Source organism: Sarcophilus harrisii, chromosome 1, assembly GCF_902635505.1.
Source record: "Sarcophilus harrisii chromosome 1, mSarHar1.11, whole genome shotgun sequence".
NCBI classification, from domain to species: domain Eukaryota; kingdom Metazoa; phylum Chordata; class Mammalia; order Dasyuromorphia; family Dasyuridae; genus Sarcophilus; species Sarcophilus harrisii.
Genome location: NC_045426.1, coordinates 31,067,507 through 31,093,672, shown reverse-complemented (window position 1 = coordinate 31,093,672; position 26,166 = coordinate 31,067,507). Strand labels below are relative to the sequence as shown.

Sequence of the window (26,166 nt, the reverse complement as noted above, 5' to 3'; positions counted from 1 at the left end):
GTTATTTTTACCAAGATATGAGATGTTTCACTTGGGTTCCAAAAATTGAAAGCACAACTATTCAGTGTGAGGAGAACTGTCTTATGAATAAGATCTAAGGATCTTAGCAGATGAACCAAGATAACTCTTCTTTCTTCTATGAAGGTCCTTAGTGCAATACTTTTTGGTTGGCCCAAATTTCACAGGGTAGGACTTCTCATGTCACCTTTAAAAAATAGTAATGAATAATTTTCTACATTATTTTCATGGAATATCAGTTTTCTCACATGAAAATGGAGTGGATATTAATAGCTATTAGCAAACTTGACATAGTGTTGTTAGGTTCACAAAAATGCTTTTACATATATTATCTTATTTGATCCTCAAAACAACCCTGCTACATTATTCCCATTTTACATATGAAAAAATTGAGGCTGAAAGAGATTAATTGAGACAGCTAGTAATTGTCTGAGACAGCATTCAAACTTGGGACTCCCTCACTCACTCTTAATATTCAATCAATTAATCAATCAATCAGTAAACATTAATTAAATTTTCTTTTCCTGCATTTATAGAGTGCATGAAAGGTTGCAGAGTGTGTAACATGTTATTTTTTTTTTATATTACCAACAATTAGGGGCTATTTCCCCCCCTAAGATCGCACATCTAAATCTAAATACTGTGAGGCAAGATTTGAACTCTGATTGTCTTATTTCCAATTTCTGCACCCTAGCCATTTGACACTTAGAGAAGAAGGCTCCAAGGGGACCAGAAGAAGCCTTTTGCAGAAAGAAGCTTTGCAACTGAGTTTTAAAGAAAGCCACAGATTATTAAAGGCTGAGATGAGATGGGAAATGATTTCAGATATGGGAGACAGCAAATTCAAGTCCGCAGAGATGGGAGATTTGATGGGTCATGTGGGAGGAGAAGTAGAGACGGTGTCATTCATGTTGGAGAAGAAAGGGAGGAAGAGACCAAGTTTTGAAGAACTTTAAATATTAAGCAGAGGAATTTCTGTCTGATCCTTAGGGTAATAGAGGCAACAAAATGGGCAAAGTACCAGACTTGGAGTCAGGTTGACTCATCTTCCTGAGTTCAAATCTAGTCTCAGACACTTACTAGCTATGTTACCCTGAGCAAGTCAATTAACCCTGTTTGCCTCAGTTTCCTCATGTGTAAAATGAACTGGAGAAAGAAATTGCAAACCACACCGCTAGTTTTGCCAAGAAAACCCCAAATGGGTCACAAACAATCAGTTATGACTGGAATGACTGAACAATAACAACAGCAAAAGTGGTAATAAAGGGAGTAATAAAGGGGTAATAAAAGGAAGCAGTGAAGTTTATTGAGTAGGGAGATGGCATGATCAGATCTGTACTTTAGGAAAGTCCTTTTGGCATCTGAGTGGAGGCTGCATTAGTGACAGGAGAGACAAAGCAAAAAAACAATGTCACGAGTCTATAAACAGAAAAAAAATTTCCATAGTATCGCTTGTTTATTTCTCCATAGCAGAAGACTTAAATTTGGTGGAGAAGGGGCAAAAAAGTATCCAGAGGGAGATCTTACTGAATTATACATCAAGTCTTTGAAAAAGAGATGAATCAGAACTACTCTTTCATTATTAAATTTCCCTTCCAAAAGTACCTGATTTTGTTTAAAGGAAGGGTCTTTTCTAATTGTACCTCATTCATTATTGAGCCTTGGCAGTGAGATGCTTCCCTTTAGGTGATAATGAAGATCCTTTCTTCAGAACTCATGATAGAGACTTGGAAAGAAAGAATTTTTTCTTTTTAATCATTTCATCGAACAAAACTCAGTGGCTTTGACAGGACTGAGACATCTGCCCAGATGTACACCAAGATATAGAATTACTATCATCATTGATTGAAGCTTACAATTCAATATATAAATGAAACAAGTTCTTTTCTCTCGGTGGATATTTTTATATGGTATTGCTTACAATGATTTTATAAGGAATTAGACAGGTTACCCATCAATCATTGATGAGGTTAATATCACAGACTTCATATAAGTTGTATCTATAACATTACAGTATTTCAATGACCCATTATGGGATTTTCTTACTATGAGATTCCTTTTCTAAAAGTGAGGGAATTAGCTAAGTTACCCATCAATCATTGATGAGGTTAATATCACAGACTTCATATAGGTTATTTTTATGACATTACAGTGTTTTATTGATGTGTGGGATTCTTTTAGTATGGGATTCCTTTTCTAAAAGTAAGGAAATTAAGCAAGTTTCCCATCAATCTTTGATGAGGTTAATATCACAGACTTTGTATAGGTTGCATTTATGATATTACAGTGTTTTGGTGACTTGTAGAAATCTGTTACTGGTAAATTCTTTATGGTGTCTAGAACCCACACAAAAAATTGTACACAAATAATCAATAACAATTTCATTTTTAGAATAAAAGCCAGTGTTGTATAATGACCAAAGGTCTGGCCTCAGAGTTAGAAAGCTGTCCCTTATACATGTTGGCTGTTTGATTGACCCTGGGCACGTCACTTAATCTCTCTGTTTCGGCCAGCTCTCTTAAGACTGTGATTTGTGGTTCAGGGACTGCTCTTCATTGATAGAGGTGGTCTTGTTAAAGAGAGTTACCTATGCTAATGAATTATTAAGTCCAGCTTAGGAAAAAAGGCATTTAGCAATTCAAAGCCCTTTACAAAACACCCCTTTTATCATTTCATTTGAATCTCCCAAGGGCCTATGAAGTGGTTATCCAGATACATTATCCCTAGTTTACTGATGAGAAAACTGAGATTCAGAGAAATTAAATAGTTTTGCCCACAGTCACACTGTTAATAAATGTCAGAAACAGGATTTGAGCTCTCATTTCCTGATTCCAAAGCTGACTTCAAATCCAGCAATCTACAAACCATTTTGCTTTCTTTCAATATAAGTACCACCTTCTTTATGAAGCTGTTCCCAGCCCCATTAGCCGTTGTAACCATCAGAGCTCCCAGTTCTACTTTGTATTTTGTATCTCTTCTCTGCAGATAGCCACAAGATATATACAAGTATATATGTTGTCTCTTCTGTTAGAATATAAACTCTTCCCTTGTCATTGTAGCCCCAGTGCCAAGCAAAAAGCCTGATATGTAATAGATGCTTATTGGATGCTTAATTATGAATCACAGGGAAAACAAACAAAGGGCAAGACAGAATATCATGGAAAATTGCCCAAATGGGCTTGGCGGGAAAAAATATGTAGCAGATTGAGGAGGCTACTTTTGTTGCCGATATATTACTTCTGATATGATTCATTATGGCAAAGATCTCAGGTCTTTTATTATTATCTTGAGTATTGGTACTCACAGTGAAAAAATGACCAGTCATTTGGTTAAGTGTTTTAACCAGCTATTCCTTTAGATATTCTTGACTACTTTAAATCACCAAATGGAAAAAGTTGAATGCTTGGACAACCACTTATACACCTTCTTTGAAAAATCCAAATTTCCCTCCAAATTCTAAATTCCTCCATTACAGTTATGTGTGCATGTTTGTTTTTATTTGTACATTTTCAGAGCTCCTATGGATATGGGGATCTATTCAGTGAGACTTGGAAGGCATTCACCGACTATGATGTCATCCATCTGAAAGTATATGATTCAAAAACGGTACTGAAAACTTTATACAGATATGTATCATGGGCACCTAGTTTACCTGTGAAATAAGGGCACATCTTTGGTATAGAATTCTAGGTTATCATTATAATTTAAAAAATAGAATGTCGCTACTTATTGACAATTGAAAAGTGTGTCTTTTAGAAAGTGTCAGTTTTTTATAATGTTATAACATTCGCTTTCACAGAAATTTGAAAAAGTGCCTCCCCCCCCCCCCCCCCCCCCCCCCCCCCCCCCCCCCCCCCCCCCCCCCCGGTATTCCTATTCTTTTGCAGAACTGGGCAACATTGTTTTTTTTTTTTTTAATTTTGATTAGTTTGATTGAATTAAATTGATTGATTAGAATTGAATTAGAATTGATTAGTTAGTTTCATTGAATTTTTTTCTCTTCCCATTTGAACAAAAATTCTTTGGTAGAAAGGATAACTCTCTAGGTATAGTAAGGGAAGAGATAAGTAGGTGATGAAAGAACAAATTTTATTAATAAAAAATCCAAAATATATCAATAAAATCTATTAAAATATCATCTGGTGGGATGATAACAAACTCGGGAGACAGAAATGCAAAGGAAAGAAAGTTAAATTTGGAGTAAGGTCATGGATTCAGATTCTGGTATTGCTATTTACTACAAGCTCATGTATAACTTTGCACAAATCATTAATCTCTTGACTCAAATTCTCAGGGAAAGAGTAGAACTAGATAATCTCTAAAATTTATTTAAGCTCTAAGTCTATGATCTTCTGGTCCTTTAGGATATGATCCTAATTTCTCTTATATAAACATTTACATATATCTATGTCATATGGAGACATATCTGCACATGTATATATGTGTATATTGTGCATGGGTGTATTGTTATATGTATATTATATATGTATATGTATATTATATATGTGTGTATGTATGCACACATATATAGAATATATAAATGCACCTACATATACATTATGTTTAATAAAATAGATGATAATACAGTCTAACACAGGTAATACTGATTTGTAGTTTTTCTAAATTACTATGTGACCTGTAAGGCTTGCATCACTTTTAAACTTTTTCCTTTAGGTATGTTTCAAGGAAGCTGTCTTTTCCTTACTTCCCCGAATGAGATATGGATTGTTCTACAACACGCCATTGGTAATAACTACTGAAAAACTGGGTATAAAAATCTATATTATAGGGACTTGGTTATTCGAGACATAGATTATGGGCCAACAAAAACAGCTTTTGGGAGGACTGTGCTTGAGTGTGACAGCTATGACTTTGATTTTAGATCTCTGGCTGCCAAAATACGGGATTATTTCGAGCATTTTCCCAGCATGTGTTGTACAGATTGAACATCACACGGGATGGACCACAGGTAATCTTTATGTTGTCTATCTTAAGCTTGACCTTTCCCCTCAGTGTAAGTTAAAACAAATAAACAGGAGAAGGAAAAGGAGAAGAAGAAGGAGAAAGAGAAGGAGAGAGAGTGAGGGCGAGGGAGAAAAGAAAAGTGAAAAGGATCTATTTATCCTTTTTTTCCTTGCTTATCTGAGAGGGTTGGATTTCCTTAAGTCAAACTCTTATGATTTTGTAGAATGATGAGTGTTCAAACATGTATCTTGGAAACAAGAAAGCAAATTCTCCCCTAATTGGCCCCCCTCACTTCTTTGCCCATCGACTAAGCTAAATAAATCAGATAGGAGCAATGAAAAAGAAGAAAGATTATAAACTTCTGTTAGAATGTAAGGTTCTTGAGGTCAGGGCAGTTTTGATTTTACCTTTGCACTTGTACTGTCTGCACATACAATAGTTAGTCCTAAGTGCTTGTGGAATGAACATGCTTTATCCCTTGGCTATGATGGTTGTGCTTTGTGGTCATCACAAGACCTGGTTGGCTAATGATCCAGATGAAAAGAATGCTTAGAGAATCCTAATCAAAAGAATTTTCCGAATTGTATCCAATTTAGGAGTTTCTTTACTGAATGCAGTCGGCAAGTTATTACTTGGTATGTTCCCAAAGTTTAGATTAGAAATAAAAATTAAAACCATACTAGGCTTTTGGGACAGTCTTTTTATTTAGTCAGTATTACAGCATAATTTGCCTTTTTTGTTTGAATGCAGGATGGAAAAATCCGTGTCACTATCCTTGCCCGCAGTACAGAATATCGGAAGATATTAAACCAGAACGAGGTTGGTTTTTGCTGAATATTTTGATTACTGTCACATTGAATTTGCTTTGTAGTTCTTTTTCATATTAAAGAAAAGTTTTCATCTGAATTAGTAGCTTCTTATAAGCATACTGAAGTGAGCGTTGGGCTTGGAGTCAAAAGTATCTGAATTTGAATCTGGCCTCAGACCCTTACTAATTTTGTAATCCTGGACAAATCACTTTACCCCTTTATCTCAATTTTCTCATCTACAAAATGGAAATCATAACAATAGCTACTGTATTCATGATAATCAACTTCCTACCCAAGACCTGATGAACTGGACCCTTTTAGGGATCAGTTTTCATGCAAATAATCTCAGAGAAGCCATTTGGATGAGAACTAGCAGATCTGTGGTCAAATCCTGAATCTCCTAAATATTGGTCAAGTGACCCTCACCTCAGACAGCTCTTTAGGACCGTACGTGAAAGAGAAATAGTGTCATAGTTCTAGAATTAGAGATCATTTCAGAGGTCACCCAGTCTAGTCCTCTCCCCATTGCCTGCCCAGACACATTAAGGATTTACTGCAGGCCACACAGCTAGTGAACATCAGAGGCAGAATTTGAACCCTGCTTCTCTGATTGCAAAGCCTCTAGGCTGCCTCTAAGATTGTTGGAAGTTGATCATAAAAGGGCATGAAAAGCAACCACAAATAGCAACGGACTAGCCTGAAGCTGAGAGCTGTTATTCGGTCTTAGATTTGTACATGATAGATAATACAGGAGGAGGAGGAGGTCTGGTGCATTTGGGAGGACACTAATTTTTTAGATTGATTTTTTTTTTCCAAATGATAAAAATCTGTTGTCTCTATCTCATCTTCATCTCCATTGGAAGATGGAAGAAAAACAAAAATAAAGCCCTTTTAAATAGTCAGCATAGTTAAGTCAAATTAATTCTTGAATTGGCTATGTCTAAGAACTATGACTCAGTCTGCACTCTGAACCCATCACCTGTTTGTCAAGAGGCCTTTAATTGTGGGTCCCCTGGAATTGTAGTGGGTCATTTCACTGATCCATTTCAAAATTTCTTGTCCTAGTGCAATGTTTTTTTTTTTTTTAAATCATAGTTAAAGTTATTTTTTTGGTTCTGCCGATGTCGTTTTGAATCACTTTCTACAAATCTGTTTTGGGAAACTCACTGTGTGGAGGTTGGGTCTAAGTCCCAGAATGAGAAGAGTGGGGTACAACTCTAAACAATGGACCATTCCTTGGTATAATAAACTAGAGAGAAGATAAGATTGTTGGCTTTGAGTTAAAGGTTTGAGTTTGGATTCTAACTCTGGCCATTGCTACTTCTATGATCTTGGGCAAATAGTCTCTTTGGGCCTTGAAATCCTAATCTATAAAATGAAAGCTTCTAAAACTAGAATCTTCGAGTTTGTTTTACTGATAGCTTTGTTTTTGTTTATGTCTCACGCTTTGCGACCCCATTTGGGGTTTTCTTGGTAAAGCTACTGGTATGTTTGTCATTTCCTTGTCTGGTTTATTTTACATATAAGGAAACTGAGGCAAACAGGGTTAAGTGACTTGCCCAGAATCACACAGCTAGTAAGTGTCTGAGGCTGGATTTGAAATCAAATCATCCTGACTTTAGACTTGGTGCTTCATCCACTGCATTACCTAGTTGCCCATTATGATAACTCTTTTTACATAATTGTTTTCCTTCATTATCCTATAGATCTTATTTTTACAAACTTAAACTATTAATTTGAGAAAAGGTTCATAACACACAAAAAGAGTAAGATTGGACTAGTTTCCTTCCATCTCTAATTCTTGATCTTATCATCTCCTGATCTCTCATTTTATAAACACAGTTCAGTGAGACTAACCAACATATCAAGGCCAATCTGACAATATGGACAATGTTCCATCCACAGACTTTGGGTACCGAGGTTTTCGGGTGCATTCTTCCCTAGCTTTAGTTCATGGATGGAATTTGCTGTTTCTGTTACTGATTTTATTCCAGATATGAAGTCACCATATTCCTTTCAAAGTATAGACTTTATGAAGAGCTAGCTGATAGGCACCAAAGAAATGATTTTCTTTCATAATTGGATTTGTGAATTAATGATAAAGCCCACATGCATTAATCAAGTTATTTTTAATGAAATCACATCGTTCCTCAAGGGTGAGGAAAGGATACACGTTTGATGACAGCCTTTGTGGAATGATTGGAAATTAGGATTGCAGGGCCATAGTTGGAAGGGACCCCAGAAGTTATGTAGTCCAATCTCCTTATTTTACAGATAGGAAAACTGAGACTCACAGAGACTAAGGGTTTCTCAAGGTTGCAGAAGTAAATGGCAGTATGAGAATATGAATTGAATCCATATCTCCAAGTTCATCATGATTTTCAGGGAAAATATTCTATTTTCCGAAAAAGTACATTTCTAGTTGGACGCTCTATGACTGGGAAGTTTTTTCTAAGTTGACATCTTTGATTTAAAGTGTAAATCTGATTAATTCTCCTATGAGAAACTCAAATTCCCCTACTCATCTACAGTTTCCGAGTTTAGGGGCATGGTGATACTTCAATGTGGAAAACCCGTGTAAAAGTTTTTGGCACTTTACACCCAGAAAAGAAGTTTGATTTTTTTACCCCCCCATTTTTATGGGGTGCTTATGGTATCACCTTGTACAATTTGGGTCATAGAATATATTATAAAATTCTATATACTTTTTAAATATATTTCTGAGTTTCTAAATTTTTTTTCTGTCATCTACCAACTATTACATGTTATCTGTGGCTTCCATAAGTGCCCCCCCCCCCCCAATTCTCATATAATCTCTTATGCTGACCTGGGATATATCAAAACTGTGATAAAGAAAATCGAAATGTGGAAGGAATAACTGTAAGTTTTCCTTTAGCTCTGATGGAAATGGAGCTGAGTAGGAAGGAAAACTGTCTTATGAGCATTTGATGAGGGAGGAGAAATGATTTCTATCCCACTTTGTCATTGGTGCAATACTGTAAATATATTACAGAAAACTTGCTAGTTCGGTGCTTTTGTCTTTCACTATTACCAAATGGAAAGTAATTGATAAGTCAAGGCAACACAATTGTGGTTTTAGCAGGATAAAACCCAGTGACCTCTTTTTGTTAATGGAGTAAATGTTTCAGGTCTAGAGGGTTTCCCCAGCAAAAAATGATCTTGGCTTGCATATTCAGATGACAGGTTAACATTTCCAGTGCTGGGGAAAGGTTCACTTGTAACTGTTAAGGCCGTAGAGCCCATAGCATCCTGAATCTCAATCCCCTTTTTTGTGTTCTGGTTGCGAGTTAAGGAGAGAAAGCTTTTGTTCACATAAGATACACCATGTGATTTTAGCTTTGATAACTTTTGGAGATGATGAGAAAGGAGATGAGAGAAGGAATAAATATTTCTCTTTCTTCCTAGCTTGTAAATGCATTGAAAACTGTGTCTTCGTTTGAGGTCCGAATAGTAGATTACAAATACAAGTGAGTATGAAGCTACCCCTTCTGCCTGTGCTGGCTTTTACTTGAACCTCATTAATGGGGAACCAGAACCAGAGAATCATTCATTTTTTAAGTGTTTATGGAAAGTAGGTTTGCTTTGGGATTTTAAATCCATTCTGCCTATAGTCTACAGGGCCTTAGTCTTTGTCACATGGTGATATTCACACCTATCACACATGTGTATCAATGAATATCACTGGGCTGGCGTTCTGCCATAGAAGCTAGAAATATAGGGGAGGTGTTTGAACAATTACAAAAAAAGAAAGCATATATTTATCATGTACCTATTATGTGTCAGACACTGGAGACTGAGAGAAATGATTATTATTTCTCTCTTGTGTTAATAAGCAATTATTGAATTAGGCCCAAGGGTTTTTCCTCTGTTCTGCTTCCTTATTCAGAAATCAGCCCCTGTAGATGTTTCAGGCAGCCTTTGAAGTTCAGTGCTAAAAATGAGAGGGGAAATTCAGATTTGTTCAAAAGGTAAAAAAATATTAATTTAGGTGAATTGATGGATTTCAGCCCATTGTATTTTACTGAGACAGGTCTGGGAGAAAAAGTGGAGAATGAATCTGATTACTCAGTCTTGGTGAAAGAGACTTAGAATAAACCTCTCATTATAATATTCTCATTATTTGTTAACCAATCAGAGTTTATTGCTACCCTCAGGACCACCCATTTTCAAGAGCCTGTAAGTATTGAGTGGCTTCCATGAGGGGTCTTTGGCATTTAAGAGTGTCACTGACACTTTTTATTAATTATATATTAGCATGATTAATAAAATGATTAATTACTGAGAAACTATGTTTGCAAACGTTTTATCTGTCACAAGACAGAAAGATAAAAATGAAAAATAGGTCCCCTGCTCTCAAAGAGCTTTCCCATACCAGTGAAGCCTTGGGTTGGGTCTAAAACAAAACCTGAATGCGTCCCACCCCACTCCAGAAGGTCTGTTGGTTAGAGTAGGGAGACTATGTAGAGGGTGGTTATTTTAGGTCCCATCTTGGATGGTAGCAGTGGAAATGGAAGCAATGGGACAGATTCAGGAGGGATTGTGTTGGTAGAAGTGGCCGCTCATTGCATGTTGGAGGGGAGGAAGAGGATGAACTCAAAAGAAGATGATTATGTCTTAATTCTGCGATACAGGGTTTTTTCGAAGTGGAGGTTTCTAGGCTTGGGGACCTGAAAATACAGCTATACTGCTTACGCAATTCAGAGTTGTCAGACGTTTATTAAGCACCTGCTGGGTGCAGCTGGAAGAGAGAATAAAGTAAGTGTCCTAGCAGCAGACTTTAAATGGCCTGATGATTAGTTTCAAGTGGGGAGATCTGGGTTCAAATCTTCCCTCTTATTCACACTGGCTGGGAGACCTCTCAGGGCAGCTGTTAGTTAGTCCTCCATGCCAATGAATGCCACATCTGGTCCTGATTTCTGTAGGAGTCCAATCAGGACTCTGTAACCTGGTAAGATGGTGAAACATTTCTCGTTTTCCAGCCCTGAAGGAAGGCTTCCTTCTGGCCTCCCACAATTTTCTCTCCTCTCTGCAGGGAGATTGGGTTTCTGGAGCAGCTGAGGATCACGCACAACACGGACATCTTCATCGGCATGCACGGCGCGGGCCTGACGCACTTGCTCTTTCTCCCAGACTGGGCTGTGGTTTTTGAACTGTGAGTGGGCCTGGGAGGACCGAGGGGCTGGCCCTCAGGGGCCACTGTTATTTCTACTGCATCACGTGTAGTAATTGGAGTTTTCAACCAGTTTCAGAGTTTTGACATGTGGGTGAAATATCTAGATAATTCAAGTAGATTATCTGGTTCACAATTATCCAGTTCATTGCCTCTGCTCTTTAATTCTCTGACTTGACTTGACAGTAACTGGTATTTGTAGAGTACTTTCAGATTTACAAAGTACTTTTATAAACATGACCTCCTTTGAACTTCACAACAGCCCTCTCAGGCAAGATGGGAAAGAATTAGCCTCAGTTTACAGATGAGGAAACAGGCTCGGAGAGACTGACAGACTTGTCCAGGCCCACCAAACTAGTTAGTTGTCAGAGGCAGGTCCAGTGTTCTCCCAGCTACCCACAGCCTCGTCTCTATGGCTCTACTATTTATTTTTTAGCACCCTTACCCTAAAGACAGACCAAATAATCCATTTCTAATGATCTTTCAAAAATGTTTTTCTCTTTTCCTTATTGTTTAGAGATGAAAATGTATTTGTCTTTTTCAGGAAGGCTTTTTCTTTTCTTAGGAATTATTTTCAGGTTGCTGAATGATAAAGAAAGACTTTATGGGGCCATTAATGATGAAAATTTTTGTGTCTGTAGGTACAACTGTGAGGATGAACACTGTTATTTAGACTTAGCCAGGCTGAGAGGGATTCACTATGTCACTTGGAAGAAGAAAAACAAAGTCTTCCCCCAAGATAAGGTAAATTCTGCCCATCTCATATTCTTGTTTTTAATTTGACTCTCCTTGATAATAAAAGAAAAGGGAAGGGAATAAGTACTTATTATTAAATCCCTACTATGTGCCAGGCTCTGTGCTAAACAGTTACAAACATCGTCTCATTTGGTCTTTATAATTCTGGTAGATATAAATAAATATAATTATTCCCATTTTACAGTTGAAGAAACTGAGGCAGACGGAAGTCAAATGATTTTGCCAGAGTCATACAATTGGTGTCTGAGGTCAGATTTGAACTCAGTGTTTTTCTGACTCCTTTCAATGCTTTATTCACTGAACTACCTGTCTGCTTCAATAATAACAATATTTCAATAGCTTCTCTTTATTTCCTTGCTCAAGGTTTTTCAAAGTGCCCTCTTCAACACAACCCTGTGAGGTGGATAGTAGAAGTGTATTTATACATGAAAGACTTTATATACTTTATTACTATATATTTTAATTAAGTATATTTAATGGATAAAATATTCATGTATTTTAGCCCAAATGAGTTTTTTTCCTCTTAAATGGTAAGTTATTTTAGCTTAAAGGAACAAGAGCTAAAATAAGGAAGTCTTGCTAGTTTCCTAGATCAGTACAAAGATAACTCTGAGGGCAGAGCAAACTAGCACTTTGCATTTACTTATCTTTACTGGTATCCCCGTTGTATTCCCATGGAGGAGAATGTAAACTTCTTGTGGGTGGAAACTATTTAGGCAATATTTGCTATTTATTTACGTTACTATACACAGGCTATTTTTCCAGTCCCTTGTTCAATACTCCCCATCCCAAATCAAGTTCCTTAAGGTTTGGGAAAGTTTTGTTTTTGCGTATCTAGATGGAGTATGGTACTAACTCCCCAACTCTCTTTCTCAGTGCTTTTTCTCTTCTTGGGCTAGCTCATTCACTCCAATCTGTACCTGATCAGGTAGGTTGGAATGGTTCCCCATGTAAGAAACAAAATATCTTGCCAAGAACTCCACTGACTCATTGATGAAGGCAGGAAAGATTGGTTAGTAGACACATCTTTGAAACTCCAAAGGCAGCCTTTTATTTCCTATCCTGAAGCACAAGTCCCTCCCCTGATTCCTCATTAATTGGATGTTACTGAAGTTACAGGACCTGAATCTCCATCCCTCATTACATAACCAGTCCTTGCCCCCAAGGAGCTTACATTCTAGGAGGAAGATAATTGTGGAGGGCTAGAGATAAAGAACAAAAAATTATTTTGAAATCTCAGACCTGATTACAAAAAAAAAAAAAAAATAAAACTCCCAAAGAGTTTAAATTCGTTTGGGGGAGATAACTAACCCTTACTCTTGATTATTCTTTGATACTCTTGTGGGTTTCAATTTTCTAATTTAAGTTTCATTTCTCCAATTTAATTTTCATAACTGTGGAAACCAAATGAATGCCTGTATATTTCTCACACCCAGAATGGGATAGCCACATTTGCTTTCAGAATCTGAGGGATTACCTATTGTGGGAGAAAGACACATTTTAATCCTTAAAATTGTAATTCCTGAGCCCTCACTGATATGCTTCCCATTTATAAAATTACTAGCAATGATACCTTTAATATTAAAAAAAAAATTTACTTTAATATTAAAAAAAAATTTTACTTGATATAGATTTTTCTTTTTATGTGCCCTAAATTTCCTTCTGCAGCCTATCTCCTTCTTCCTCCCAGAGAGCCATTTTATATGAAAAAAAATTATACCAATAGAACTTAAACATGAAACATTACTAAATCTGAAAGTAAAAATAATCTTAAGTAACATTTACTCAATAGAAGGCAAAAATAGGAATAATCAAAATATAACAGTCCACTTGTGAACCTGATCACCACTCTTTCACAATGTCCAAGAGTAAGAGTAAGCACCAACTTTTAGGAACTGAGACACATGAATAGGAAATCCTATATTTTTCTAGGAAAATTCAAGATTTTAGGCTGTAAATCTTGATATCTGTGATCCCTTTAAGGGACAGATTGTACCGCATCACACTTACTGGATGACACTGTTCCTTTTCTGAACCTCTCTACTCTCTTCTTGGATGAAACATTTTCATGGATCTTATTATGCTTCTAAAGCTTCTTTTAGCCAGTTAGTAACTTTAAAAGTTTGGGGTAACTTGACACTCTTTAAGCAAAAGGTTATTCCCTTTAATTCTGAAACTTGTAAAATATTCAGGATTTGTCTCCTTAAGGTGTTTTTCCCCTGATGCAGTAGAGGAACTTAAAAAGCAACATAGGCAAGTCTTTCAGGGGTTTTCTGTCCATTAGGCTGGAGATGGAAGATGTAAAGGGTCAGCTCTTGACTCACAATGAAGGACTTGACTTGTATATCCAGTCAGCTCTTTCAACCAGCAGCATTATCCCCCAATCACATCAAGTCCCTGCATCCCCCACAAAGCCCCTCTGGACTCAGCTGCTGTCAGACTCTTGGCTCATGGGTTTCTCACCATGGTCTTCTGTGTCTGTAGCCTGATGTCTTGACTTCTTTCATCATCTCTGATTTTCCCAGCTTTTCTGGTTTCTGACATCTGATTTAGCTTCTGATTTCTAGTCTCATTCAGCCTCTAATGACTCAAATCAGGGATCTTTTTGTGCAGGAATGTCCCATCTCTAATGTAGCTTGAGAAATTACGATTCTACATTTCTGTCAGAGACAACATATAGTTATTATATAATAATCCCATAGTCCTAGAATAGATCTTTGATCCAGAATTTTTCAGCAATAAATATAATAGTTCTGAAAAGTCATATTCAGAATAGTTGCTGGGAAATGGATGCCCTGGAGCCTTTTTTTTTTTTTTTTTTTTTTTTTTTTTTTTAACAAGCAGAAAGGTCCTGCTTTCACCCAGCTTTCTAAGAACTCTGTGCCTTTCCTCAGCAACCCCTCTCCCCTTTTCTACTTTATTTTCTCCCTGAGGGATTGCTTTCTTCTTTGATTATTTCAGCACAATCTACGTTTCTCCCCTGCTGTGTTTCTTTGTGTTTCACAAAAAAAAAAATTTCCCCTATCCCTACCCCTATCAGCCAATAAAATGTCTACCTCAGAAAGGGGCAATACCTCACATGGGCTTTGTATCTCAGGTATCTTCTTCATTCCTTCACACTAACAGGGGCTTGATAAATATTTGTTAAGTTATGTAATTGTAATGATCAAGTCTGGTCTAAGCGATATAAGATTTCACCTCCCTCTCTTGTTGCAGAGATAGAGGACTATGGGTACATTAGCCTTAGTTGGTATTTTAGTCAAATTTCCTGAATTGCTTCTTCCCCCTCTTTCTTTCTTTTTAACTTTAACCCTAATATATAATGGAAATTATGTGTTATATGGCAAATAATAAATCTTTAGCCAATAGTAGTAACAGATTGGTTAGATTTTTTCCTTTAGGAGGAAACCAAACAATTTGTAAAGTAGTTCTTTTTAAAAAAGGATTTGGTCTTCTTGATATGCTCCTTTCTGGGTAAGAGAGAGGGAAGATTTTTTGGGAAATAAAGATAATGTTAAAAGAGATATCCGTATTTTAAAAAAAGATATGCTGAGTATTGGGACTGGAACTCCTTGGCAAGGAAACTCATTAGACAAATGTAGGTGAACATGTTCTCTATAAATAGGCTTATGGGGTTACCTAAAGCACTGAGATTTGCCCTGTTACATAGGTGGATATGAACACAGTTCTTGGCTTTGAGGGAAACTCTCTAACCATTGTACCATCTTGGAGGAATTGAAGTTCCTAAATCCTTTTCAATTTTGTTCCAATTTTCCTGGCTCTTCTAAGCAACTGCTAAGCACCAGGACTCGGTTAGACCTGGGAAGATAAAGACAATTAAGCAGTTTCCACTCTCAAGAAACTTACTTTTGGGAAGTGCTATTTAGCCTGACCATGGGATGGGAAGATAAAGATTGAGCCTATGATTTCATTGGTGCAGGGAATTCCCAAAAGAGGCAAGTTTCTCTGCTGGTGAAGGTCAGCACAGAACAGTAATATGGCCACTAGTCCATACAGAAAGATCCCTGGGGGTCCCCAGGGACCACAAGGTGTCTGAATTTACAATGTCATATAATCAATATTTTATTGTATTTTTATTTATCTTGCTAAATGTTTCCCAATTACATTTTAATCTGGTTCAGGCTGTATTCCCAGTGGGATCTGGCAGAATGTTACCTAGAAAAAAAGTGCTGAAACCAGATTAAAATGTAATTGGGAAATGTTTGACAAAATAAGCAAAGTATAATACAACATAGATAATGTTAGCTTTTGGTTTTATAAGTCAGCATGTTCATTTCTATCTGAAAAAATTAAGTGATTTGCTCAGGGTCACTGAGTTTGAGATTCTCTCTCTATTCATGACGCTAAGCTTCCTCTTGAATACTCTCCCCCCAATACATACTTTTTATATATATTATATATATGTGTGTGTGTGTGTAAACACACATAAATGAAATCAACAAATAAGCAAGCAAATATTCATTGGATTGAATTTAAATTCCATGCCAATATGCTACCTGTTTAAAAAGAGCCATAAATTATGGTCATCAGCAAATTAATATATCCAGTAACACAACTGCAGTTTTCTTCCTACATGGGAAGCAAAGACCTAAGGAACATTGATTGTTTACAAATGTTTTCTGTTTCTGCAGGGTCACCATCCAACTCTAGGAGAGCACCCCAAATTTACAAACTATTCTTTTGATGTAGAAGAATTTATGTCTATTGTCCTTCTGGCTGCAGATCATGTGTCTCAACACCCAAAGTGGCCATTTAAGAAGAAACATGATGAACTATGAAAAAGAAATGTCAATGATTTTTTTTCCATCAATTTCATTGGTGTGAAATGGAAACCAAAAGGATCTAAATACTTGAGCATCCAAGCTCACAATTTTTTTATACCAAAAAAGTGCCATGTTTATACCAAAATGCACATCTCGAATGTGGAAATATTTGGACTATGGTCTTTCTTGACTGTTTTTTCTATATTATTACTATTTATCAAGATCATTTAAAGACTTTTGCACTGATCATTTGAATCCTTCCATTTTGTAAATGTATTCAGGCTCATAAGACTGCTCAGTTCTTTTGGTTAATAGGAATGAAAATTTCATGGGTGAGTTATTGAGCATTTCAACCTCAGAATCTGCAAAGATTTTTGTTGTTATTTTCAGATTTATGTATGACAGTAATTGTAATTTCAATCATCACTTCATCTTATTTCTGACATATTAGGATTTAGAAGACCAAAGGAATCTTAAGAATTCATAGGATTAGAGAAGCATAAATTCTGGGCTTTGAGTCTATCTAATTCATAAGACCTTGGACACTTGGAGAGAAAGAAAATCATGAGAGAGGAAAACTTGGAGTCTGACTTTCATCTAACAAAGAGAGTTAATTCATGAGAGTCTGACTCATTTTACAAAAAAAGGAAATCAAGACCAAGCAAGGTTAAATGAAATGATCGGGGTCAACAGCTAATAAGGGTTTGAGTCAGAACTTGAAAATAAGCCTTAATGAATCTAAATCCAGAACTCTATTCCCTCCACCCCCATCTTTGACAAAGAACTTGCTCTTCTCTATAAACTAACAAGTATACTGAGATGAAATTATATCCTATGCAAATGCAATAGGTTGTATGTAACTAACAGGAGTCAAATTTTAATGTGAACTATGTATTGTATGAAAAAGTATTTAATTTTTCTTTCTTAAGTAGCAGTATTTTGGTTAACTTTTCCCTTTAGGGAGGGAAAACAAAACCTACTAGTTTGTAAAGTATCTCTTTTTAAAGATGGCTTAGATTCTGTCATTGGGGTAGATAAAGCCCTACTTCCCTAGGTTACCATCCCCTTGGAAAGATCCAAGTTTTAGATTTTTAATATGTTTCTGTATTCAATCTCAATGTCAACATGTAAAGAGTATTTTTTTCCAAATTAAAAAAAAAGAAAGAATCCATTAGATTAGGATACTATTATGAAAACAGGTTAGATCTTATTTAACTATCTATATATGGAAAAGGTATTAAGATCAACTGATATTTATGCTCTTCTAGGATGCTTCATTTCTGTTGTTAAGAGTTCATTCTGCTGCAAAAAGAGACGTTTACAACTATATAAACACTTGTAGAGTTTGATTTTCCAGGTTCTTGACTTCCTTTTGTTAAATGATTGTAAAAGTGACTTCCTAGAGCTTAGGCCTATTTATTATATTGCCTGTGAAAATCCCGATGAATGGCTGTGGTGCTGACTGTGTATCAACATAGTTTGGTTTGGATCCTAGAAGAATCCTATTGTCAGAAACTCAGCTGATTGTAATGGATTTTCTAATCATGGTTGTTGCTGCTTTTAAAGTATGTACAGAATAGGAAACAATTATTCAGGAAAACATACTTCACTCAAAATGGAAACAGAAAAGCAAAATCGCACTTTGGGGAAGGATCAAAAATTTTAAATGCAGTATTTCTGTATTTGTGTTATTACCTCATTTTGCAGAAGTGTCTGGGACAAAGTTGTTTTGTAAAATAGCACGAATTTCAGAACATTTGGCTTTTTTTTAGAGGAAAGCTATATTTATTATACTTTGCACATATTTTAGAGAGAGGTAAATTTTATAGAACAGAATATGCATTTGATAATTATGTAGTTAACTTATCAGGTTTTAAAAAGATAGCAACAGAAGGAGCTGTTCCAGCGTTCGCAAACTTTAAAAAGTTTAAAGTGCAAAGTTTAATATTTTAAAATTTTGATCAAAATTCGGAAGATTAACCTTTAAAAAGCCTGTGATATCCTTTGCCATTTTGGGGGAGGTTGGGGATCATGCTTTTGAAATAAATCTTTTTGTATTTTATTTTGAATGTCAGTTTTATTTTATTTTTAAAAAGGTTTCTCTCTTTGAATATTATTATCTTCTTTCCTTGGAAATCTTATTTAACTGCTATATGGAACATAAACTTTGCCCTACTTAAGAGATCTTGGTTTAAACAGAGATCAAAGAAAAATACAGCTTTTTCAATGTTATGAAATTACACGAAGACCTAAAACCTGGGCCCATTTTCTTTTCAATTAGTATTGGGAGAGATATGAGAAAGATGGGATAACTCCCAACTTTTGTATTATTTTTTTCTCAGCTGGGTTTTTTTTTTTTTTTTTTGAGATTAAAATAAACTCCTGACAGTCCTGACTCGAGGTGGCAATATGAATGAGCAAATCTCTTAACATTTCAGGATCTGATAATAAATAAAAATAAATAATAATAGTAAAAGCAGATAGCCTTCTAAGGCTAATACTGCTGGGTCAATTTAACTGTATGTGAAACACTGATTTACATCAAGGAAATCCCAAGTCTGGTTTCATTTCTCTTGCCCTTAATGATATTGTTTCCAGACTTATATAAGAGACAGCCTGGTTGGGGTGGGGAGGAAGCCCCTTTAGGGTGGGGAAGACCAGGGTTGCAATCCCACCTCAGGCACATAATGGTTCTTGTCCTTTAACTCCCCAGTGCCTCAGGGAGCTTTCTAAGTGTTTAAGTGGCCCATGAGCTATTGATGTGTCTTGGTGGAATGAGTTTTCCTTTCGAAACTGGGAGTCAGATGCCTCTCAAAACAAAATAAAATATATATTATGTAAAAATTATACCATATCATAATTATAATTATATATTATGTCATATGACAGATTATATTTCCCTGCATTTTACTAGATAAAGATGATTTAGTGAAAAATTTTGTGAAAATCAGAGTTCTACTTAGATTGTATTTTCACAATGATGCTTCAGAAATTCTGGAGTAGTTTTCATAGTCTACTTCCTCCGCAAGTTGGAGTAGTAGTAGTAACAGTAACAGCAGCAACAACAGTATTGTAGTAATGGTAGTGATAGTAGCAATAGCAGTAGTAGTAGTAATAGTAGTAGTAGTAGCAGTAGTAGTAGTAATAGAAGTAGTAATAGCAGTAATAGTAGCAGTAGTAGTACTAGTAATAGTAGCTGCTGCAAGCAGCAGTAGCAGTAGTAGTAATAGTGGTAATAGCAATAGTAATAGTAGCAGTAGTAGTAATAGTAATAGTAGTAGTAACAGTAGTAGAAATAGTAGCAGCAGCACTTGTAGTAATAGTAGTCGCAGTAGTTGTAGTAATAGTAATTGTAGTAGTAGTAGTAATAGTAGTTGTAGTAGTAGTAGTAGTAGTAATAGTAGTTGTAGCAATAGTAGTAGTAATAGTAGCAACAGTAGTAGTAGTAATAGTAGTTGTAGTAGTAGCAGCAGCAGTAGTGGTAGTAGTAGTAATAGTAATTGTAGTAGTAGCAGTAGCAGTAGTAGTAATAGTAGTAATGGTAGTTGTAGTAGTAGTAGTAGTAGTAGTAGTAATATTGTAGCAATAGTAGTAAAAGTAGCAGCAGTAGTAGTAATAATAGTAATTGTAGTAGTAGCAGTAGTAGTAATAGTAGTTGTAGTAGTAGTAGCAGCAGTAGTGATAGTAGTAATAGTAATTGTAGTAGTAGTAGTTGTGGTAGTTGTAGTAATAGTAATTGTAGTAGTAGTAGTAGTAATAGTAATAGTAGTTATAGCAGTAGTAGTAGCAGTAATAGTGGTAGTAGTAGTAGTAATAGTAGTAGAGGTAGACTGCTATTCGTAGTTGATTCTCTTCTCCCATTAGCATAGATATCCCTTCAATTAGTATCAATCACCATCCTTCATTGCCTTCTTATTATATGCGATTTTTAGCCATATTCTGTCATATGTCTTCCAGAGAAGGTTGGTCCAATGTTCTGGGAGTCTTTGTCTAGCTCTTTCGATGTTCCACGGGTATCAAAGAACCTTGAGGGGAGGACTGGGGATCTGTCTGTTATGTCCTGTTCTGCCTACATTTCATCCCTTTTTCTGATCACATATTTCTTGAGGATCCAAGGATTCCCCCCTCCCATGAAAGTTTTATTAATTTCTCTTTTTTTTTATTATTTTGAACTTGACAAACACCAACCAATATGAACCCCTCCATATTCAAAGAAGAGAAGAAAAAGAGGACCAGATATAAAACTAAAAGTATTATATAGCATATTACAGATTATATAGCTTTTTTGAAAAAAAGTTGATATTAGGTGTATTAATATAAAATATTCATGAAAATATTAAATTTAGCATGGTGATACATTCTGAACTTCCTTTGCCTCTCTTTCGTGCCTTTTAAAATTGACTCATTAATTCTTCTTCTTTTTCTTTTTTTTCTTTTTCTTTTTTTTTTTTTACATTACCATCATTATGTTCTTTTCCCCATAAAGGTTCCTGCTCTCCAAAAAAGAAAACAGTTTTACAAAACAAACACGCAGATGTAAGCAAAACAGAGTGTCTTAAAATGAAGAGTTTAGGAGAAGTTTCGTTGGGTCAAAGATTCAGTGACTTTTTGGGTTCTAAATTGCTTTCTAGACTAGTAGTACATTAATGTGCTTCCCCCAGAAGCCTTTCAACAATTGTCAATTCTCTCTCTCTCTCTCTCTCTCTCTCTCTCTCTCTCTCTCTCTCTCTCTCTCTGTTATCTTTACTAAAATGATGTGTGTGAGGTACAGCCTCAAGAATTGTTTTAGTTTGAATTTGTCTCTTTATTACCGGGTTGTTGATAGCTCACATTTCTTCTTTCACATCCTTTAATTTTCTATTGGACAACAGTTCTTACACATTTAAAAAAATCAATTCCCTATGCAGGGTATCCCTAAAGTGATAAGTTATTAAAGCTTAAAACTGCACTAAGACTTTTTGGACACCCTGTGTATTTTAGATATAAGATTTTTATGAGAAAAACTAGCTGAAACAATGTCTCCCATCTCCATTCCAGTTAACTGTTTTCCTTTTATTTCCTGAAGTGATTATACATGGCTTCATCTTGAAATAATACTATCTCAGAAAGGCTATCTAAAAAGCAATGAGAGAAGCATGGTAGATGTAAGTAGAGTTCAACATATTTCTGATAATGACCTACATGCAGGAAGTAGAATAAGGTCATATCATAAATTAGAGGAAACAGGAAAAAAGATATCTCTTACAACTATCCCCAGAGAAATGAATTCTTTTGTTTAAACTTTTTTATTTTCAAAATATATACATAGATAGTTTTCAGCATTCATCCTTGTAAAATCTTGTGTTCCATTTTTTTTTCTCCCTTCCTCCCTCACACCTTCTCCTAGATGGCAAATAATCCAATATTTTAAACATGTGCAATTCTTCTATACATATTTCCACATTTATCGTGTTGCACAAGAAAAATAAGATCAAAGGGAAAAAATGAGAAAATAAACAAAAAGCAAGCAAACCACAACAACAAAAAGTGAAATTACTATGTTGTGATCCACACTTAGTTCCCACTGTACCCTCTCTGGATGTAGATGGTTTTCTCCATCACAAGACCATTGGAACTGGCCTGAATCTTCTCATTGCTGAAGAGAGCCATGTCCATCAGAATTGATCATCATATAGTCTTGTTTTTGCCATGTATGATGATCTCCCATTTCACTCAGCATCAGTTCATGTAAGTCTCTCCAGGCCTTCCTGAAATCATCCTGCTGATCGTTTTTTATAGAACAATAATATTCCATCATATTCATGTACCATACTTATTCAGCCATTCTCCAATTGATGGGCATCCACTTTTGCTGCTACAAAAAAGGCTGCCATAAACATTTTTGCACATGTGGATCCTTTTCCATTTTTTATGATCTTTTTGGAATTCAGACCAGGAGAGACACTGCTGGGTCAAAAGGTATGTACAGTTTAATAGCTTTTGGATATAGTTCCATACTGTTCTCCAGAATGGTTGGATCAGTTCACAACTCCACCAATAATGTATTAGTGTCCCAGTTTTCTCACATCCCCTTTAACATTCTTCATTATCTTTTCCTGTCATCTTAGCCAATCTGAGAGGTGTGTAGTGGTATCTCAGAGTTGTCTTAATTTGCATTTGCTGGAAGAATTCTTAATCAAATAAGGAATAGAGAAGATCATAGGAAATAAAATCAGCAATTTTGATTACATGAAACTGAAAGGTTTTTGAACAAATAAAGCCAATGTAGTTAGAATGGAAATGATTAACTGGGAAGGGGGCATATTTACTGACAAATTCCTAAATAAAAATCTTGTATCTAAAATATATAAAGCATTGATATACATATTTATAAAAACGAGAACTTTTCCCAAATAGAAAAAGTTGTGAGTTCTCAGATACTAGTTGTGTGAATTTAGGTAAGTTAATCTTTCCCCTCAGTTTCCCCATGCATAAAATGGGGATAATAACGTAGGCTTATGATAAAGAATGATATTTGTGAAGTGGGAAGAAGAGTGGGGAGACCGATTTGGCTTAGTCTGATTGCAGGAGGAGAATTAATGTCCATTGTGTGTGGAAAGAGCTTTAAAAGCTCATTGGCTTGTTATTCTTCAGTAAATTATTGGGAAACGTTAAAGAGTAATAGGAGAGCTCGTGTGACAAACAAAAACCAAATGGGTTGGAGTTGGTGGTTGAAAGTGAAGAGCTCATCTGTTGATTTTATGTCCAGTTTGACCAAGTGAAGGGACAGCTCCTGCGTAATTCAAGATTGCACCACTAGATGTCAATAGAAGTCTTTCAAATATCTCCATGATTCTTTGGCCCTCTCCAACCTTTCATTGTGAATTCAGAGTGTTTCATAGGCAAACAACAGAGCAAGCATTGAGTAGATGAATGATGAGTTGTTGGATTTTTTTGTTTGCGTGTTTGTTTTCCTTTCCCCAGTTCTGGCTTAAGAGGAAGTAGAAAAAAATTATTATAGACAGTTTTTAGATTTAATGTGGAATTTCGTAGCTGCGTCAAACAGCCAAATCCTATATAATTTCTCCTGATCATCTTATGAAAAGTTAACCTGAGCATATGAAAATGATTTTCAGTGATCAGAGCTACATAGACAAATACTTTCTTATTTGATTTGGAGGAACTTTGGAGGGCTATGTCAGTAAAAAATAGTTCACTTGCTTTTCTATTTATATACCATGGCAGCATACTTTCTAGTGGAAAGTCAGATATGGAATCAAAGGACTCAGAATTCAAATCTGACCTTGTCCAAGTCTTAGTTGTGTGATGTTAGATTAATTTCTCCACTTGTAAAATGATGGAGTCGGGCTAGATGGTTTATAAAGTATTTCCTAGCTCGCATTCTGTGATTCACAAACTTATCCCATGCTTAGGATACTCCTTCCCTATCTCTATGTTTTTGGAAACCCTAGATTATGTGAAATTTCTCTTAGAGTCTATGAGATCTTTCCTGATTCTCCTAGTTCATTGAATCACATAGGATCAAGGTACTTCAGAGGCTATTTAATAATTTTATTGGCCAAGAACCTGAGGTCCTGTCAGATTAAGGCCACACAGATAGTCAACAATAAGCAGAAGGATTTGCACCAAGATTCTTTATCTGGGGGATCAATGCTCTTTCCATTGTGCCATGTTATTTCCATCTTTTTTTTTTTGCTTTTTTTCTATTTAGCTGGGATTTTATAATATCTAGTTTGTACATATTTCATATTTACTTATCTATATTTCCTCTCTCTTCCAACTCCAGTAGAAAAGAAGCTCCTTGGAGCCAGGTACTTTTTTTTTTTTGGTTTGTTTTTCTGTCACTATATTCCCAATCTGTAATATAGTACCTTGCATGAGATTCAAAGATTTAGAGTTGTTGGGATTTTAGAGGTAATCTAGTTCTCATTTTTCCGATGAGGAAACTGATATTCAGGGAAATTAAATTATTTGCCCAAGATCCTCCCAGTTAATAAACGGGCAGGGTCTGGATTTGAACCCAGGTTCTCCAATTCCAGCTAAGTGGCACAGTGGATGGAGCACCAGACCTGAACTGGGGAGACTCAGCTTCCTGATTTAAAATCCAAACTCAGTCACTTACTAGCTATGTGACCCTGGGCAAGTCATCTAACCCCATCTGCCTCAGTTTCCTCATTTGTAAAATGAGCTGGAGAAAGAAATGCAAACAACTCCAATATCTCTGCTAAGAAAACACTGAATGGGGAAACATTGAGTAACATACGACTGAACAATAATAAACAACATTCTCTGGCTCCAAATCCGTTACTTTTTTCCTATTGTGGAATGAAAAAGAGAAGATCGGAACCTAAAGACTATCATTACAATCCCCCAAAGAAAATACGCAGAGTGGAATGAATATATGGATAGAATAGTTGGTGAATAAAATAAGAAAAAGAATTGAAGACATATTACACTCTGAAACAATCAGAAAGCTCAGGGAGAAAGCCAATACCAACATTTGAAAGTCAATTAGAAAGATGGGGAAGGGAGAAGCCTTAGAAAGATAATAACAGAGAGGTAACAGAGAGAAAGTGGTGTGAACACTGGATGGCAGCAGCCGTTCAGTTCTGCAGACCCAGAAGAAATGAGCAAAGAGAAAAACATCAGTTCCCAGTGTGGTCGGCATCAGTAGGGTCTAGAGTAAAGAAAACTTGAGTTCCAGTGAACAAAAGGGGCTTTGGAGCCACATGAATTTTTCTCAAGTACAGCCCTCCTAGAACTTTCTTGTGCACCATTAAAATTTTGTAAAAAGGACACATTTACAGAATATTTGATAGGAAATAGAGTCAGATGCAGCATCCTCCTCATGGAGACAGCAGCAAGCAAACAAGCAAAGAGGAATCCTTTGTTATTGTTTCTTTTGGGGGTGACTAGGGAGCTTAAAACATCTGTTTAGAGGTAAGGAACTTATGGATGAAGATCACTGCAGATAATGTCAAACTGTTAATTAAATCGATTTTGTGAAAAAATCTTTTGTTATTTTTTATTTTAAAGTTCTTTTTAAAATTTTAAAGTTAAAGTCTTTGTTATGAGGTAGAAGAGATGGGAGAGATATTTTCAGAAAGGAAAATGATATAAAAACAAAATATCAATAATTTAAAAAAATCTGCAACATCTCACTATGAGACTTAAAAAACATTGTAGCTGACATTGACTTTTGGGACAGTATATTAGGAATCTCAATGTAAATAAAATGACTTTCAAAAATCAACTCAATATGATCATATTTATTTTTTACTGGATTATACATTCTTAAATATTCTGGATTTTGCAATTCAAATAACAGTATATTGGAAGAAAAGTTTTATGGCTGCTACTGCCTCTTGTGCAAGTAGTAAATCTTTGGGACAGGAAATAAAGAAATAAACCCAGAGAAAGGGCCCCATTCGTTTCTTTATGGCTGTGATCTCAGATTATTGAGGGAGCTGGTACCTGGGAAAACGGTTTCATTTGGCCTTTATTGTTCTTTTACTTGCTTTTCATTTACTTTAATATTACTATGGAAGGAACCATGGTCATAAAATCTGGAGATGTCCCCTTTCTTCCACAGAGCTGAGTGTCATGGTTTGTTCAAGGTAGCCTTAGCAGCAGCTCCCTCTGT

The 26,166-nt window shown here is 35.8% G+C and overlaps 1 protein-coding gene across 1 annotated transcript in view; it reads left to right on the top strand.

Annotated features, from left to right (window-relative positions):
* Nucleotides 1–17,470, top strand: part of EOGT (EGF domain specific O-linked N-acetylglucosamine transferase) — a 38,424-nt gene extending 20,954 nt beyond the window's left edge. Inside the window, exons 11-18 of the mRNA XM_031953753.1 lie at nucleotides 3,532–3,624; nucleotides 4,693–4,764; nucleotides 4,901–4,987; nucleotides 5,734–5,802; nucleotides 9,219–9,280; nucleotides 10,846–10,965; nucleotides 11,625–11,727; nucleotides 16,392–17,470. Of these exons, the coding sequence (XP_031809613.1) occupies nucleotides 3,532–3,624; nucleotides 4,693–4,764; nucleotides 4,901–4,987; nucleotides 5,734–5,802; nucleotides 9,219–9,280; nucleotides 10,846–10,965; nucleotides 11,625–11,727; nucleotides 16,392–16,538 (753 nt within the window). The 3' untranslated portion in view covers nucleotides 16,539–17,470. The remainder of the gene's footprint in view (nucleotides 1–3,531; nucleotides 3,625–4,692; nucleotides 4,765–4,900; nucleotides 4,988–5,733; nucleotides 5,803–9,218; nucleotides 9,281–10,845; nucleotides 10,966–11,624; nucleotides 11,728–16,391) is intronic.
* Nucleotides 17,471–26,166: the final 8,696 nt, after the last annotated feature.